General features: G+C 32.5%; 1 protein-coding gene across 1 annotated transcript in view; it reads right to left on the bottom strand.

Annotated features, from left to right (window-relative positions):
* Positions 1-11,173: 11,173 nt before the first annotated feature.
* LOC114338471 (chromosome transmission fidelity protein 18 homolog) overlaps positions 11,174-20,560 on the bottom strand; it is a 291,258-nt gene continuing 281,871 nt past the window's right edge. The window contains exon 10 of the mRNA XM_028289072.2: positions 11,174-11,344. Coding sequence (XP_028144873.2) covers positions 11,244-11,344 — 101 coding nt within the window. The 3' untranslated portion in view covers positions 11,174-11,243. The remainder of the gene's footprint in view (positions 11,345-20,560) is intronic.

Below are 20,560 nucleotides of genomic sequence, written 5' to 3'. Positions count from 1 at the left end.
GCTAATTAAATCTTTTTGAATTTTTTGTTTCGTATGATCCAGTGATGAGTTCTGATGTCCACCGCAAAATCAATTCTTTTTTGAGCTGCCTGCCAAAATTTGTCGCCAATGGCTTATTTTTCAATATTTTGGATTAAATTTTTTCTTAAATATTCTTTGAATTGTACTTAATATGTTTATTTAATTTAAAAATAAAATAATTCTACCATAGCGTCGAAAAAAATTCACAAAAATGTGCCTGATATGTTGATTTCAAACCATACCCCCCCCCCCCCCCCTTAATATGGGGAATATTTATAGTCGGAGAGATAGAAGCGGATTTTGTGCGTGATAAGTAATATGGAAAAACTATACGGGGATATGTTGAATTAGTTGTGTACATGACTTTCACCAACGACCGGAAACCAGAGTTGGGGCCGAGGGTAGTTATAAGGGGTCAAAGTCGCGGATTTTATTATTTTTTTTATGACGCTCATGATCGAGATAGGGCACCAAAATTTGGGAATAAGTAGGTCATGACGTAACTAAGTAAAATCTCTAGAGGCGGAACGCTGCGTGGCCGACAAAGGGGTGGGGGTAGGGGTGAATATAAAAAATATAAAGGGTTTTTTTGCGACGTTAGTAATTGAGATAGTGGACCAAAATTTGGGAATAAGTAGATCATGACACTACTAAGTAAAATCCCCAGAGCCGGAAACCAGAGTTGGGGATGAGGGTAGTTATAAGGGGTCAAAGTCGACGTTTTTATTATTTTTTTTTGTGACGCTCATGATCGAGAGAGTGCACCAAAATTTGGGAATAAGTAGGTAATGACATAACTAAGTAAAATCTACAGGGGTGCCACGCTGCGTGGCCGACAAAAGGGTCGGGCAGGGGTGTATACAAAAAATATAAGGGGTTTTTTGCGACGTTCGTGATTGAGAGAGTGCACCAAAATTTGGAAATAAGTAGACCATGAGATAACTAAGTAAAATCCTCAGAGCCGGAAACCAGAGTTGGGCATGAGGGTAGTTATAAGGGGTCAAAATCGCCGCTTTTATTATTTTTATTGTGACGCTCATGATCGAGATAGTGCACCAAAATTTGGGAATAAGTAGGTCATGAGGTAACTAAGTACAATCTTCAGGGTTGGAACGCTGCGTGGCCGATAAAGGGTTGGGGGTAGGTGTGAATATAAAAAATATAAGGGGTTTTCTGCGACGTGCTAGATTGAGATAGTGCACCAAAATTTGGTAATAAGTAGACCATGACTTAGCTAAGTAAAATCCCCAGAGCCGGAAACCAGAGTTGGGGATGAGGGTAGTTTTAAGGGGTCAAAGTCGCAGTGTGTATTATTTTTTTGTGACCCGGCACAACATTTGTCCCCGACGCAGCGTTCCGCCCCTGGAGATTTTACTTAGTAATGTCATGATCTACTTATTCCCAAATTTTGGTGCACTATCTCGATCACGGACGGCAAAAAAACCCCATATATTTTTATATTCACCCCTGCCTACCACCCCCTTGTACCCCAAGCAGCGTTCCGCCCCTGAAGATTTTACTTAGTTACGTCATAACCTACTTACTTCCAAATTTTGGTGCACTATCTCCATCATGAGCGCCACAAAAAAAAATAATAAAAAACGCGACTTTTACCCCTTATAACTACCCTCGTCCGCCACTCTGGCTTCCGCCTCTGGGGAAATTACTTAGTTATGTCATGGTCTACTTATTCCCAAATTTTGGTGCACGATCTCAATCACGAACGTCGCAAAAAACCCCTTATATTTTTTTATATTCACCCCTGCCCCACTCCTTTGTCGGCCACGCAGCGTTTCACTCCTGGAGATTTTACTTAATTACGTCATGACCTACTTATTCCCAAATTTTGGCGCGCTATCTCGATCATGAGCGTCACAAAAAAAATAATAAAAAACAGAAATTTGACCCCTTATAACTACCTTCCTTCCCCACTCTGGTTTCCGGCTTTGGGGATTTTAATTATTTATGTCATGGTCTACTTATACCCAAATTTTGGTGCACTATCTCAATCACGGACGTCGCAAAAACCCCCTTATATTTTTTATATTCATTCCTACCCCCACCCCTTTGTCGGCCACGCAGCGTTGAGCCCCTAGAGATTTTACTTAGGTACGTCATGACCTACTTATTCCCAAATTTTGGTGAACTATGTCGATCATGAGCGCCATAAAAAAATAATAAAAACCGCGACTTTGACCCCTTAAAACTACCCTCGGCCCCAACTCTGGTTTCCGGCCGTTGGTGAAAGTCATGTACACAACTAATTCAGCATATCCCCGTATAGATTTTCCATATTACTTATCACGCACAAAATCCGCTCCCAGCTCTTAGACTATTACGATGCATTATAATCAATTTTTGACAACAACAAGTACAACAATGAGACAAGAAACATAGCAAACTCATTGATGACAAAATTAAATAACTTTAGTTTATCTACTCTTTATCTACTCTTTCGTGACATGGTACAACATTTTAGCAAAGGTTAATATTGTCAGCAAAACTTCGCAAACGGGCGATATTATTGAAGCTGTCAAGCTGCTTGATCATAAGATTTAGCCATCAACCGCATTGACATCGCGTTTGAGCAAATATGAATTGACTCAGTATCAAATTGTTAAAGAACTAGATTGCGACATTAAATTTTCTGAAATTGTTCGTCAAAGTCCCCGAAAAAATTCGATTTGGATCCACGTCGAAATATTTGATTTGGAATTTGACGAATAATAACGTAATACTTTTCATGAGCCTACAACTTTGTTTTTACTGGGTTTATAGACTTCATTAGTACACCATTTTTTTTATAAGCTACAGTTTTGCTATGTAAGCAGAATATTTTTTTCGATAAAATATTTACTTTTTGAGTTATTTGCAAAAATTCGGCTGAAAACGTGTTTGTTTTTTGTTGAAAAACATTTTCAATCGCAAATAACTCGAAAAGTATTGACTTACTTAAAAATCTCTATAGAACGAAAATTGCTTAGAATTAGTAAGTTCATCCATTTCTGGAGTAATTTTAAACGCGCGTTTTTCACCCCCTAGAAGGACTGACTATCACCCCCCAAGCAAAAGCAACCAACGACAAGTTTAACTTTGAAATGAAGGAAAAAGTAGAACCATCCAAATATCCAAATCCATATCCAAATTCTCATGCAATTCGCAGTTGACCCTGAAAATTACACGGTATCGCCGTATTTTCCGGTAATTTACTGGACTATTTATACAAGAATAAAAAACCTCTAAAAGTCGTAAAAATGAGTGGCGCATACAATATTCCAGCTACAAAAGAGCTGATATGAGTATTACGTGGCGCGAAAATGTATTTTCATTTTGATGGAAAATAAAATTCTAGTTTTATTTTGAAAGATTTTTTCCATAATATTTGCTAAATTTGAAGTAAAATGAGCCACAAAAGAGTAACTTTGAGACAGTTTGCATTTTGAGGCTCTTTTGTGGCGCGTTTTACTTGAAATTTAGCAAACATTAAGGAAAAAATCTTTCAAAATAAAACTAGAATTTTATTTTACATCAAAATGAAAATACATTTTCGCGCCAAGTAATACTCGTAGCAGCTCTTTTGTAGCGGGAATATTCTATGCGCCACTCATTTTTACGGCGTTTAGCGGTTTTTTTATTTTTGTATCAGGAGTTTTTCAAAGTTTTTTATAAATTAAATATATGAAGTTGAATGTAATGTTTCTCGATTACACGTTAAGCGTTATAAATAGTCGCCTTTGTCGCATTCTCTCCCAAATGATCTAGTAGTTACGACACCAGACTTGTGATAAGGACAATCCGAATTCATATCCCAGCCATCCTATATACTAATAATTATGGCCGGCAAATGAACTCGGATTGCACGATCAATCTTAGCGTCGTAACCACTACAACTACATAAACCATTTCGGCGATAATGGTTAAATGGATTATACTTTTGGAGCTCGATTACTTCTGAACGGCTTAACCGATTTTGATCATTAAAAATGAGTTTAAAACGTATTGACAAGTAGTACCTATCTGATGCATCCAAGGTCAAGTATTTTAAATGAAGGTAATAAGCCAAGCGTCCACAGACCCGCATCGTACGCAACGGATTTTAGTTTGCCTTACAATGATTGCCGATAATGCGATCCGTACGATGCGGATCAGTGGACGCGGTTACATAAGTTTCTGTACAAGGCAAACTAAAATCCATTGCGTACGATGCGTGTCTGTGGACGCTTACCTTTACAGGAATTTGAACTTGAAAAACCGTTTTCCCCATAAGAAATAGATTTGATCATACTTATGAAGCCTATTAAAAATTCGAATTTTCCCAGATATGAGGTATACACCGTTAGACGCATCTAGAGTCATCCTACAAACGCTCAGTTTGTTACGCCTATTGCCGTAATTCGTAGGTTGAAATTTTGAGTAATTGTCAAAAAACCAAAATTTTCAAAGTTTAGTTTTTCAGTTATACTGAGCCGCGTGTATGGCTGATCCTAACCGCTTAGGCACCATTTAAAAGCTTAACTCAGCGCTATTGATTTGGTGTATTTGCGGATTTCCTGCCTCTCCTTGAACCCAAGATATATACGCCCAAAAAATATGCAATTTTGTATCTACCAAGCCCTATAGCTGGCTTATGGGTGGTCAAAAGTCACAAACTACACCGATTCTGAATCGGCCCTGACCCCCTCTTGAAACAGAAAAAAAACTTCAGATCGGTGTAACTTTTCCACACACGTACATATTATACATACATATCCACAAACATTTTCCCCTTTTTAAATAAAAATTGAGTCATACTTCTGAGCTCGGTAACTTTTGAATGGTGTAACCGATTTTCAAAATTAGACATGCGTTGGAAAGGTAATGATCAGTACTATCAGAAGCCGCAAAGGCCGGACCTAAATTATCGAAATTTTTGGGAGTTTTGGAGACGAGAACGAAAAACAGACCCTAAATGGGAAGGGCCGTAAAATCCACACCCTTGGACCAAAATGGAGATTTGACATATGGATGGGCGAGTCTTTTCCTAAACTTTAAGATGGGATTTGGTCCGATTTTCAATTCCGTCAGATTTAGAAAATCGAAAATTTCGTGTAGGTATATGTACAGTCGGAAAAATGAAAGAATACCCATGAACGAACATATAAAACACGCTGTATTTTCATGTCACCGTGTCACAAAGAAAATTGCCCAGCGCAAGTACATGTAATAATAATTATTACATGTACTTGTGCTGGTCAATTTTTTGTGTGACACGGTGACAGGAAAATACAGCGTGTTTTATATGTTCGTTCATGGGTATTCTTTCATTTTTCCTACTGTATACAGGGTGCGCCAAACCTCTGGTCTTCTTTGATTACGGCTAAACTATGAGATATACAAAAAAATGTTTATAACAAAACTAATGTGTATCAAAGAGGTCTATAATTTAAAATTATTTTCAATTATACAGGGTGAGTCAGAACGACGGTATGAACCAAAGTTGTATTTTTTAAAATGGAACACCCTGTATATTAAATCATTTTTAAATATATTATTTAAAAATATGAAAAATTTGTATAAGGTCTTATAGGCCTAAAGTTAATAATTTTCGAAATATTTACATTTTTATTGAGAAAAATGGTAATATTTATAGGGTGGTGCATTATGTTTCCAAGGAAATAAAAATTTAGGTGATAGGTCAAAGTTTTTAAAATATAGTGTTATTTTTAAATAATTTAATATTTTTTACTTTTAGCCGTAAAATATACAGTGTGATCACTATTTGCAAATACAAAATTTTCTCAATTTTTTTAAATGGGACACCCTGTATATTAGTTTTGCGTTTTGTAGTAAATATTACAACCTTTCTTTTGGTATAAGGTTGTATGTACCTAGCCTGTTTCGTTTTGTAGATATTTTAAAAAAACTATAGATTTTACGTTTTTGCGGATTTTTTATTTAAAAATTTTTTTGCAAAAAAAATAATTATAATCTGGTTTTAGAAACATACGCTAAAATATAAAATATGAAAATAAAAACGTAATTAAAGATTAAAATAAATCGTATGCTAGTATAATTCAATTGAATTTAATAACTTTAAATTATTTTACAAAAAATATTTTACCATATTAATGAATACATAAATTAGTTACTAAATTAAATAAACAACCAAATTTTAAATCAATCGTAGTAATTCTTCTACCGCAGCAACTTTCCTGTACCAAATTAATTGTTAGTTATATTGTATTTACGAGTAAGATCAGTTAATAACTTTTTAATTTACCTACATCTTGAGAACGTATAAAGTATGCTTTGAAACAAATGAACGTTATGGAAGTATATAAAGAAGTAAATAGTATCTATGTACCTACTCGTGTCAAAAAAGCTGGTAATAATTTCTAATGGTTTCGCCCAAAACAAATGTCATATCCAAAAATTTTTGGGTTAAAAAATTAAAATTTAAAATATAAAAAATTGTTACAAAAATTTCAACTTCAAAAGTATTACCAGTTTTTGTGACACCAGTAAATACTATTTATATTAAGAAATAATTTGGCTGATACATTTAACATTCATTTGTTTCAAAGCATACTTTATAATAATTTTTATATTCTCAAGATGTATGTAAGTAAATTTAAAAGGTAAATTAAAAGTTTAACTAAATACAATTTAACTAATGATTAATTTGATACAGGAAAGTTGCTGTAGTAGAAAAATTACTACGGTTGATTTAAAATTTGGTTGTTTATTTAATTTAGTAACTAATTTATGCATTCATTAATATGGTAAAACATTTTTTGTAAAATAATTTAAAGTTATTAAATTCAATTGAATTGTACTAGCATACGATTTATTTTAATCTTTAATTACGTTTTTATTTTCATATTTTGTATTTTAGTGTATGTTTCTAAAACCAGATTATAATTATTTTTTTTGCAAAAAAATTTTTAAATAAAAAATCCGCAAAAACGTAAAATCTATAGTTTTTTTAAAATATCTACAAAACGAAACATGCTAGGTACATACAACCTTATACCAAAAGAAAGGTTATAATATTTACTACAAAACGCAAAATTAATATACAGGGTGTCCCATTTAAAAAAAATGAGAAAATTTTGTATTTGCAAATAGTGATCACACTGTATATTTTATGGCTAAAAGTAAAAAATATTAAATTATTTAAAAATAACACTATATTTTAAAAACTTTGACCTATCACCTAAATTTTTATTTCCTTGGAAACATAATCCACAGCCCTATAAATATTACCATTTTTCTCAATAAAAATGTAGATATTTCGAAAATTATTAACTTTAGGCCTATAAGACCTTATACAAATTTTTCATATTTTTAAATAATATATTCAAAAATGATTTAATATACAAGGTGTTCCATTTAAAAAAATATATCTTTGGTTCATACCGTCGTTCTGACTCACCCTATATAATTGAAAATAATTTTAAATTATAGACCTCTTTGATACACATTAGTTTTGTTATAAACATTTTTTTGTATATCTCATAGTTTAGCCGTAATTAAAGAAGACCAGAGGTTTGGCGCACCCTGTATAGTGTCGCATGTAGGGGTATTGTACGCTACTGACGAGAACTGCCGTACTCTGGTAATAATTTCTCAAACTATTTTAGTTTCCATTTTTTCTTAATCATTTGGCCTCTCCTTGCTTTATATGTCGAATAATCGAATATTGAAGAATATATTACAATACCGTATTAAATGATTTATATATTCTTAGTACAAACAAAAGAACTTGTAGTAAGCGTCGTTTATTGAGGCGTCGCAACGCCAATGATCGATGCGTTATTTTCACGAGTCCCCATTTCTCTATTGGCAAACGTCGGCTGTGAGAGGCGGGATTAGGGGAACCCCATTATTTCAAAGGTGGGAAATAAAATACACGGGTTAAAGAGAATGCCAGCTTTAAATCTAAGCAGAATAAATTATAGGATAATTTTACAAAGATATCATAATTTATAGCTTTTGAAAAATGTTATACATTTTATTTTTCTGTTTGACTTTTTATTTTTCAAAATATATTAAGTTATAATCCTTATTTACATAAAATATAGGGTTTATCAATTTTGAAATTACATTCATACATTAAACGCAAACATTAATATTTTCGAAATTTGGACGAAATTTAAAGATACACATCTGAAATGAATTGTTTTATTTTGTGCTACTGCAGTTTAATAATCGGTAATAGTAGGGGAGGAAAGTATGCTAAATTTGTAGTTACTCGAGCGTTGTGGGGACCTATTGGGTTGTGAAGAGTAGGTCCTAAAACCAAAAAAAGTTAAGTTAAGTTTTCCATGAAGTGGGGGACTTTCCATTTTTTAATTTAATTTTCCATTTCCAACAATCGTTTTTCCGATTATTCGCGGTGTGCAAGTACTTGGAAGGGATAGGAGAAACGATCGTGCGCGAATAGCGGAGAAATATTGCAACTTTCTTAAATAATTCATATTGTCAATTGAAATTGTCAAATTGACGTACATATCATACCTACTGTCGTTAAAGAAGAAAAATTATATATTGCTCCACAATATTGATATGATATGCAATTATTATATAAAGGTAAATTTAATTAATTGTATTTTGCTTGCAGTGCTGCATTTTAATAACTAATTTTATTTACTACATACAATTGTTTACGTTTTAATAACATAACCTGAATCTTATTTTTTCTTCTTATTATTTTTTTGGACTATGGCCTTGACAATTATCCAGTAACCAGGACTAATATAATTGGCCAATATAATTAAAAGTGCGAATAAAGTTGCAGAGCGTAGAAACCAGGTGTCGCTTTGCCGAACTTGCACGGTCCCAATAGTGCCAGCTATCCATAATTCGAAAAAATGTCTCGAATAAAAGTTGCTTATTTTTACGTAAGGAATCAAAATCTGCAATAAAAATGGGGGCTCCGATTTAAGATTTTAAAGTGACCCCCCACCCCACCTCCGTGGGGGGCTGTGTTTGGTGTCATTCGATAAAATTTTGAAAAATATTGAACACGTATTTTTTAGTGTTTCGATCTGTCGTTCATTTCGCGAAATATTCGCTTTTTTTATGAAATTTTGTGACTCTCCCATTTCCTTACGCCCCGCTCAAATCGTCAGATTTTTGAAAAATACACTGTTTAGCATGTATTTAACTTACCTTATCTTAATCTGATGATTTCGAGAGTTTTTCTAAGGATTCATTTCTTTTTCGGACCCCCCTTAACGAACTCCCCTGTATTAAGAGCCAATATATGGTAGAGGTACATTTACAGGGTACAAGGTTTCTCCCTTAAGTGATAATCTGACGCGCTCGAGTAACTGCAAAAATCCCCGCTTGGGCTCCCCTACCATAAGCAAAATCCCGAGGGTACTTTTGGAGCTTTGTTTTTGCTTGGACTGATTTTTTCCTGTAAGTCATCTTGTAAGATTAATTACTCTGGAATTAGATCATTCATCTGGCATTGACGTCAAATATTAGTTATTTAAAAATGTAATTTTCATTACATCAATAATTGTGGCTTAATCTGACATAAACATAATATTTCAATTAAGTTCTTAGTAGGATTTATTTCCATTCCAGGCCATTGGATACCACTGATACGTAATAGCTATTTGTATAACAAGGGAGGAAAGTGCTACTTTTCCTCCCGAGAATGAAGTTTACTGCCCGACGCGTATCGGAGGGCAGTAATCATTTAAGGGAGGAAAAGGCACTTTACTCCCATGTTATACATATGGTTTTCCACCTTCCTCAAATTAATAACAAGTCATTTTTTCATTTTTACTTTATTTATGTAACTAACCAACAAAATTTATTAAAACCAAAACTAACAAGTAGGTACAATATGACTGTCAACTGTCAAATATAAGTCAAATTATTAATGTAAACATTGTTAAATCAAAATAACAATTTACTGTTTTTTACCATTCTGCCAAATACAGGGTGTTTTATAAATAAACGTTAAAATGTATAGATACTTACGTAATAGAAAATAGATATTGTACAGGGCGTCAATAAGTTATATTTCATGAATGAAATACCATGACGTCACTTTTACTTTTCCTCCCTAGGGAGGAAAAATATTTTCCTCCCTAGGGAGGAAAAGTACAACTTTGGTCCCTACAATCAGGTCCGGAAAAGTATACTTTCGGTAGAGGTAGGTGGAAAAAACTCTTTTTCTACGACCGTTTAATACCGTGCTCATTATTCGCTATTTTTTCATAGATAATAGCACCCATTACTGTACCCGTGAGTAATACTTCATTACTCACGGGCTGAAGTTACTCACGGGTCATTACTCACGGGCTGAAGTTAGGTTCAAGTGACGGATGCCACTTTCGACTTTTAATATTAATCGTATATAAACTGCAAATAAAATTACTTAAAGTTGTTTATTTAATACAATCATTATTGTAATTTATATCAATAATTACCTTCGAAAAATTTTTAAAGAAATTTTAACTGTCAATAACAATGTCAGTATATTTTTTACGTTTAATATCTTGTTTACTAAAAATTTTGACGTTTATCATTTATTTTAGTGACAGTGACATTAGCTCATTTTGTTTATGTTAATTGGAATTTATAACTAATATTGTGTTTATTTTTCAAGTTATATTGTGTTAAATATGTTATATTATGTATAGTTATATTATTATATTATAAATATATAGTTAAATGTAAATTTACATTATAACTATTTAAATACGTCCACCGACAACAGCCTTTACTATTTATTAGATTAATTGACAGTAGGTACAAATTTAAGCTTAGTATTTTTCGGAAACGAATAGAACTTATATTGACTATTTCTAGTTGTATTTTTACAACAAAAAATAATAATTTGGTAATAGTAGGCAACCAATTATTCAGCCACGTACTAGGGGTAAATAGCATTTAGGTATTCTTGTAAATTATTATAATTTAAATCTCGAGTAGTTGATAATTAAATTTTATACTAATTAAAATAAAAAAGGTCGTAGAAAAAGTATAGTATTCTACTCGCATGTAATATCTATTACTCACTCTGATGAATTACGACACTCGCCTACGGCTCGTGTCGCAAACTTCATCATCGTGAGTAATAGCCATCATTACATGCTCGTTGAATAATATTGTATTATCCCCCTACTTGAGTGAATTTAAAAAACTTGAATATTATTAATAAATAACTTTATTTCATAAAATTAACATTAAAAATACAAAAATAATGCTTAACTAATTAATTACAATATGTCTGCAATTGTTATTTTCTTTCGAACTGCGTTGTTATAGCCCTCTTTGTATTGGTACCAGATGTCCTTTACGGCTTCAGATCCTTCCTTGGCTGTAAAACATTTAATATTTTTAAAATGCATACACGATTAAAAAACTTCTAAAAGCAAAAGCTATCTACATTTGCTATTTACATTTGCAAAAGCTACATTGAGGTTTAGTTCAAGTAAACGATTTAGTAGAAACAGTCAGATTTGTAGGTTTTAGTAGTTCTGCTTTAAACAGAAGTTTAAGTTCAAAAAACAAGCAATTGGACTTCGTAAGTCCTAGGTTTTCACCCAATGTGACCGGAAGTAAAACCGGAACTCTTCGTGTAACTATGCGGCGATTAATATAAAATGTCACTAATTATGAGTCATTTTTACCAAACATAACTTTTAAACCGGGAGTGACATAAAAACCGGAGGTCTTGTACTATTTGTTTTCGTCTGACCAAGGCGCGTCGAATCATATATCGCTTGTACTATTCCGGCGAGTTTAAAACAGCACCTACGGTTCCAACTCTGGAACCTGAAGTCCGAGGTCAAATCTCTCACTTTTAATACCATTTTTGGGTTATAAGGTCTCATTCTACACCTCATTTGTCATTCTACCTGTTGTAAGAACAGAAGAATTGTGTTCACGGATAGACAGACATGAATAATTTAAGGTTTTCACCATTTTTAATGTTGTAAAATGGGTGAAAATAAAATTATGAGGTGGCAATGATGAAGTTAAAATAGGAAGTGGTTGAATGCTCGAATATATGAAATTTACGGAAATAAAAGGCAGATATCGAGCACTGAGTTTTATTAAATCTTGTTTAAGTATACTTTCGGTCCTACAGTATCTTCAGGAGCATCTAAGACAAGTAAAAAACGCCATTTTAAAATCAGAAAAAGTTGGAAAACTTCGACAAAAAACTGGAGATGATGTGTATAAAAAATTCAATAACGTTTTAGACTTACTTCGTCAAAAAAGGAAGGTATCCTCATATGTCATTAACATTTGTCTGAATGGTGGCAAGTTAACTTAACATATAACATATACTTAACAGACACTAGACTTAGACGAAGGACAAACAGATAAAATTTTATTGCCGGCACTTGGGTACTTCTACATATTGAAGAACAATAAAAAATGAAGGTACTTCCTTATTTAACGGAATTGTTCAAGTGATAACTGACAGATGACAACTGATAAGACTTTGACCAATATGTCACTAAGTAGTCACTACAGAGTAAAATGCATGAAATGCAGTTCAAAGAAACTATGTTTAACTGACTATGTTTAAATACCTCAAGCACAACAGAACAGTAGTAAAACGTAGGACAAGAAGTGAAATTAGAAGTAATTAATTGCCCCGAAGATGCTCTAGGAGCGAAAGTATACTTGGGCAAGATTTAATAAAAGTCAGTGCTCGATATCTGCCTTCTATTTCCGTAAATGATGAAGTTATTGAAATGTTTTTCATGGAAAAATTCGAAGAAGAGGCTTTACAACTACCAAATAAAAAGCCATTGTGTTGTGTTGGTTGTCTTTTTTTTTGTAAGACGTCGACTTCTATAAAAAAAACGATAAGGTGGCAATGGGAAGTCTGTTGAATCAGGTTATTGCAAAATTTTACAAGAAAAAATTGAAGACGCTTTACAACTAGCGCATAAAAAGATATTGTGTTTATCGCCATGGTATATATTATGATATTTTCTATGACACATGTATTTTTTGGAGAACCTGACGTTGTAAAATTTAGTAAGTTAGCGATGCGATGGAACAACGAGCCAGCGGAAAACCAAGACGTAAATATCATAGTCCAGAGTAATAAGGATTTTCTCGGGACACTCAAAAATCCAGGTAGCTGACTACTTTTTTAGTTATTGTAGACCTATAGGAAGAAAACTTAAGTGTTTCCTGCCTAGAGTTCGCGTCCGTTTTTTAATTATTAACAATTTAGTGCAAAAATCGCGATTTTTTCGATTTTTTGCACTACATTCAAAAGCTAAATAGCTGACATAAAATTACAAAATTCAGTTTTTTAGAACATTGAAAAACCTTCAAAATGCCGATTTTTTAAAGTTAAAAAGTTAATGTGTTGCTACGCAAACTGCAAAATAAGTGAAAATCGTTATTTGTTAATAACTTTTAATAAAACTACCTTAGAACTTTAGTTCTTCTCCCAAAGTTGGGTATTGACGTACTTAACAAACCTTCAAAATTTGAGACCGATCCATTAATTAGTTTAAGAGTTATTCTATTTGTTTATCCCAGAGACCTTTATTTTGCAATAAGATAAGACAGAAAATAATGAAGCTAGGGCAATTCTGGGTATGCAAAATGAAAGTAGAAGAGTTATAGTAACAAAATGTATTAAAAAAAGATAAAAAAATAATTAATATAGTCAAAAATCCTAATGCCAAATTTTTGAAATTTTGTAGTTTATAAACATTTACAATAACTTTAAAAATCTTGTCCGTAGAAACAATATTTTTATAGATTCGAAAAGATAGTATTTTAACACGAATTTTCAAATAAAAAATTTTAGACTGGGTTCATTTGGGACAAAGTTAGCCATATGCTTTTTTTAATCCACAGCTAATTTGTTTATAATAATTAAGGAATCTCATTAATGCCATTTTAAATAACGGGATTTGTATTTTTTGTTAAAAAATTGGCACAAACATTGTACCTTCACAGCACCCTCTACGATTTTTCAAAAATGTAGTTCAAACGATTACTAGGGGGAAGCTACAAATCCACTGAGTTAAAATACCGAAAAAGAAATTTCAGACGAATATAATTTTCTGTGTCTCCAGATCAATTCAATGGATTTTGATCTTTCTTTTTTTAATTTGTATGTAATTTCTACGTACATTACAAATATGCAATTTGTTTATAAATTTAATAATGAATTAACAATGTTTAATGTTTAAACGATTTTTGAAAAAATATTTTTTTTTACAAAAATCTATTTTTTAATCATAGTATCATTAATGATCAGAAAAAGTTAAAGTACACTTTAATAAATAAATGATTTTTATTAGATAATTATTTATTGAAGATAATTTATTTATTAAAGTGTACCTTAACTTTTTCTATGATAAATAACGATAGTGTGATTAAAATCATGGATGTTTGGGAAAACATTATTTTTTCAAAAATTGTTTAAACAAATTAGACTGTTTTTAATTAATAAATGTCTAGACAAATTGCATATTTGTAATGTACATAAAAATTACATACCAATTTAAAAAAATACGATCAAAATATATTCAGTGGATTCCGAGATATAGAAAGTGATAGTAGTTTTAAGTTGCCTTTTTTAGTTTTTAAACTCGTGCATTTGTCGGCTCCCAGCTCCCCCTTCACTTACCACGGCTAGTCACCAATTAAACTACATTTTTAAAAATTCGTGTAAAATACCAGCTTTTCTAATATGTAAAATGACTTTTTCTACAGACAATATTTTTAAAGTTATTCTAAATGTTTTTAAACTACAAAATTTCACCAATTTGGCATTAGGATTTTTGACTATATTAGATAATCTTTTTATCGTTTTTTAGTACATTTTGGTAGTATTAGTTTTCTACTTTCATTTGGCATACCCAGAATGGCCCTTTCTTCATTATTTTCTGTCTTATGTTATTGCAAAATAAAGGTCTCTGGGATAAACAATTAGAATAACTCTTAAACTAATTAATGGATCGGCTCAAATTTTGAGGGTTTGTTAAGTACCCCAATACCCAACTTTGGGTGAAACACTAAAGTTCTAAGGCAGTTTTAGTAAAAGTTATTAACAAATAACGATTTTCACTTATTTTTCAGTTTGTGTAGCGACAAATTAACTTTTTAACTTTCAAAAGTCGGCATTTTGAAGGTTTTTTTAATGTTCTAAAAAATTAAATTTTGTAATATTATATCAACTATTTAGCTTTTGAATAGGGAGCAAAAAAATTGAAAAAATCGCGATTTTTGCACTAAATTGTTAATAATTAAAAAACGGACGCGAACTCTAGGCAGGAAACAGGTAGATTTTCATCCTATAGGTATACAATAACTAGAAAGTAGTCAGCTACCTGGATCTTTGAGTGTCCCGAACATGGTATATTTCTAGCTTATTACCCTGGAGTATCAAGGAAGCCCAGGGGACGATTTAAAATCTATTGGAGTTAGAACATGGAGCAGAGTTGCCAGCAACAAGGGTGAACGGCGGATTGTTCTGAAGAAGGTTTTGTCTCATAACAAGCTGTGATGCTACTGATGATGATTACTACAAAATAAGATAAGAACAAAACTTAATTATATGACCAGAGAGGCCCAAACAACATAATGAACTAATATGACTAGGGTGGATATGAGTAAAAATGAAATAATGATTGTGATCTAAAATTGATTGTAATTTAACTCTTATAACACAATTTCCGTTATAAAATTACCTTAAAATTACTAGACTATGGGTTATATTTATTCAGGATAACCTAGGATAATCGATTCCTTATAATAATTTGAGGAAAACCGAAGACTGATTAATTAATAATGAATATTAATGGCGAAATAAATGAACGTTACTCCCAGAAATGATTATTAAGGAACCACTGATGAGAGAATAATCAAAATTTATCTAGATAAATCTGCTTGCACAGTGAAATATCTAGTCTCTAACAACGAAATTAGTTAAGTCTTTTGTAATTAAAACTTGAACGGTGAAGTCAGTGGCGTAGAAAAAGGGTTTAAAGTTCAGTCTGTAGCTTTTTACTAACAATATGAATGCTTTTAAATACAAATGTATTCGCGTTAGTTGGATCTGAGATGTTATGACATAAAATAAGAACAGATAGGAAATTATTACCCAAATTAATTAAAGCTCTATATAAGGTTTTGGAGATCTCTCTACTGCCTTTCTCTAAATTTCCTCTAAAAGTCTTTTAAATCACCCACTATTTCTCGCTCTCTATTTGATCTCACTCCATTTCAGGCCAATTCTTTCATGATCTATTGATGCAGTTCTTCTCCAGTTATTATCTAGTCTTCCTTTTCTTCTTCTTCCATGTGGTTGGTATTCGAGTGCTTGTTTGGTTATATTATTTTGGCCTTTCCTCAGTGTATGTCCAATCCATTTTCTATCCTTTTTTTTAATCGTGACTATTATTTTCGAGACAAAATGTGATCTGCAAACTCCAAGTCTCCAACTGGTGGTGCAAGTTCCACCTAATAAAGTGGAACCCCGATAAGTCGGCCTCGGCTAACCCGGACCGATTTTCATCAGACAAACATTGGAACAATAAAAACGTTACTGAGTTTTTTACCAAGAAATAAATAATACTGTGTACTTTAGATGTACTGTGCATATGTATTTCATGTTTTTGTAATTATAATGAAGTTTATCTGTAAGTATCCGTATTTTATTAATTTTCACCAATATTCTCCGGCTAACCCAGATTTTCGATAACCCGGATTGGCCGCGGTCCCGTTTAATCCGACTTACCGAGGTTTCACTGTACCTGTGTTTTTATCGCTTACTTTTTCCATCATCCAATATGTTATGATTAGGAATAGTGGTGGGGACAATACGCATCCTTCAACTCCGCTTTGTATAGCTTCTACTATTTCTCCTGGATGATTCAGTCTGGCTCTGCATCCCTTCAGAATCTTCCATATTTGCTCTTTGTTTATAACATCGAAGGCCTTTTCGAATCCAATAAACATTATATTTATAAAGGTAAAGTTTTCAATCCTAATAGCAACATTAATAATATTGGAAAATATTAAAAACATTACTAAAAGATTTTTAAATTGAAAACTTATTGGTCCATTTCCCTGGTAACACCTCCATGGCTTCTAAAATTTGCAAGCCAGACGGATGCTGCAGTGAAGACAAGAGGGAATTCTAAAAAGTTGCAATTCACAACCCCCGTCTGCAGCTTGGTAAAGTTTCAACGGAAAATGGACCTAGTTACTCTATAGGAGTAATACTAATATAAAATAAAAATGTATACCATTTTTATTCAGTTGCAATGCGAAGGCAAAACAATCTTATTTTTCACTTAGAACAGGCAGCGCAGTCCAGCACTCTGAATCGACGATTTTCGACTCTTATTGGAGTCATCATCGGAGAGCCGTAGGCCTGCTGCTCTCTGCTCGGAGTGACCAAACCATGAAAGTTTATCTCCGGATTGCAACTGACGTGTATGGAGTAGGTGACTAGCGTCATCTGGCAATTGAAAGGTAAAGTTTTCAATCCTAATAGCAACATTAATAATATTGAAAAATATTAAAAATATTAGGTACTAAAATATTTTTAATAGTTTAACCAATGAGTACTCCATACACGTCAGTGGCAATGCGGGAATAAACTTTCATGGTTTGTTCACTTCGAGCAGAGAGCAGCAGGCCTGCGCCTCTCTGATGATGACTCCAATAAGAGTCGAAAATCGTCGATTCAGAGTGCTGGACTGCGCTGCCTGATCTAAGTGAAAAATAAAATTGTTTTGCCTTCGTACTTCAACTGAATAAAAATGGTATACATTTTTATTTTATATTAGTATTACTCCTATAGAGTAACTAGGTCCATTTTCCGTTGAAACTTTACCAAGCTGCAGACGGGGGTTGTGAATTGCAACTTTTTAGAATTCCCTCTTGTCTTCATTACAGCATCCATCTGGCTTGCAAAATTTTAGAAGCCATGGAGGTGTTACCAGGGTAATGGACCAATAAGTTTTCAATTTAAAAATCTTTTAGTAATATTTTTAATATTTTTCAATATTATTAATGTTGCTATTAGGATTGAAAACTTTAACTTTCAGTTGCCAGATGACGCTAGTTACCTACTCCATACACGTCAGTTGCAATGCGGTTTTTTTCTTTACTTTCATGGTTTGGTCACTTCGAGCAGAGAGCAGCAGGCCTACACCTCTCCGATGATGACTCCAATAAGTGTCGAAAATCGTCGATTCAGAGTGCTGGACTGCGCTCCGTATTCTAAGTGAAAAATAAGATTGTTTTGCCTTCGCATTGCAACTGAATAAAAATTTTTATATTATATTTATATTTCTTTGCCATTCGCTCGATAGTCCAGGCCGCATCTGTTTTGAGATAGACGTTGAGAGGTGACTCAATTTTTTTTGCAGAAATTGCTTGAAAATAAGTCAAATAATAATATTTGAGTTATCCTCCCACTCAAAATGGTCCCGAACATTGTTTAACTAATCAAAATGTCAACATCTAAAGGAACAATTCGATTTTTTTATTGGTTTTTTGATTATAACTTTAAAACTATTTATTTCTGAGAAAAGTTGTACTGATATAAAAGTTGCGTAATTAAATTTCCTACAATATAGAATTGGTTAAAAATTTACAAAATAGTCAACCTTGTTGCAAAATAGCAATAATTGCGAAAAAAACATACAAAAACAAGTATTAGCATTTTCCGTTTTTCAACCATATATGCTACACTTAGGACCTTCATATTTTACCCAGAAAACCTATATGATATTGTAAAACAACACTGTAAATTTCATTAAGATCGGTTTAATAGATTTTGCAAAATAAATTTTGCAATCCAGCTTTCGCAAAAAAAATTCATTTTTTTAAAATGTTGCAGGACTGAAAATAAAGCAGATAGCAAGTTGAAATTTTTTTTCTGCTTATAGAAGTCTACTGTACCTTTCATTTGCAATTTGCAAAATTTAAATCGATTAACTACCACGGCGTTAGGAATTTTTTTAAATAAACAATAATTTTTGGTGCTACGCGCAGGACAGCGGTGTTCAATTCACACCAAGTTGATTTCCACCAAAATTTCTTCCAATCTTTATCTAATATATTATTTTCTTACTCTATATTTTGTTGTATTTTAATTCCACAAAAATCAAACTAATTCTATTATTGTTTGTGAAATATTGTTTAAACAATTGCATATGTTTAAAAATAATAAACTTTTATTCTCTAAGTTAAAATATATGAACAAAGAAAGTTTTCGCTAAAAAAAGTGTTATTTCAAAGGATAGAGTATGTGTTTTTATTTTGCAATAAACAAATTTATTTATTTATATCGAAATGTAATAAAAATTAAAATGTATCAATCATTATCAAGGGTCATTGGAATGCCCAATCAGAGCAAACTATCCGCTGTCCTGAGCGTAGCACCAATAATTAATGTTCACTTAAAAAAATTTCTGACGCCGTGGTAGTTAATCGATTTTAATTTTGCAAATTGCAAATGAAAAGTAGAGTAGACTTCTATACGCAAAAAAATTTCAACTTGCTATCTGCTTTATTTTCAGTCCTGTAACATTTTGAAAAAAAGAATTTTTTGCGAAAGCTGGATTGCAAAATTTATTTTGCAAAATCTATTGAACCGATCTTAATGAAATTTACAGTATTGTTTTACTGTATCATAAAGTTTTTCCGGTTGAAATATGAAGGTGCTAAGAGTAGCATAAATGGTTGAAAAACGTAAAATGCAAATATTTGTTTTTGTATGATTTTTTCGCAATTATTGCTATTTTGCAACAAGGGTGATAGGTCTGGATCCCGCGTATGAAAAAAAAGTTGATTAATAGCAAGCTGAAAATTTGTTAATAGCTTAAGGGTGTCTAGTCGGATACATTTTGATATATGGGAACACTGGAACAGGGGCAGTTTTAATTGTGGAACAGGTTAAAAATTTGGAACGGTCAGACCACGAAAACGGCACATTTATTTTGTCCGACAGAACAGACTTAAACTCTCCGAACAGAGATTAAACTCTCATGGAAAAATCAGACTGCTATTTATCACCTGTCATAATTCCTGTCATTTGACATATTCTACATGTTCCACTCATTAAAACGCCCATTTGGTGATAAATAGCAGTCTGATTTTTGCAAATTATGGTGCAATAACCCCAGAGGTCAGCGATCGCAATCAGCAGTTTTACCTTTTATATTCAGCATTTTGATTTTATATAAAAGTAATATCATTGTAATTAATTTCAGTTATTTTCGATCAATTAAAAGTGAAGTATATTTGTAAAAGTTAATAAAGGGTCTTTTTAAAAAGTACCTTAGTGAGTTTAAACCTTTAAGTGGCACAGTGCAGTAAGATAAGTGGGAGAGTCCTTTAGTGATCCTCGTCGTTTTTAAACGTTTACCCGCTACGAACCAACTTCCAGGGAAAACCACAGCCGTTCAACCCCAGAAGTATACGGAAGACCAGTGTCAAAGTGTAAAAATCCATTTATATGCCGAAAGACGATAAGAAGAAAGCAGAAAAGAAGCCAGTTCCTTCGAGAAGAAATGCACCAAAGCATAAT

Source organism: Diabrotica virgifera, chromosome 7 (genome assembly GCF_917563875.1).
Source record: "Diabrotica virgifera virgifera chromosome 7, PGI_DIABVI_V3a".
In the NCBI taxonomy this organism is placed as follows: domain Eukaryota; kingdom Metazoa; phylum Arthropoda; class Insecta; order Coleoptera; family Chrysomelidae; genus Diabrotica; species Diabrotica virgifera.
Note: the sequence above shows the minus strand (reverse complement) of the source record. Positions and strands in the feature narration are given on the sequence as shown.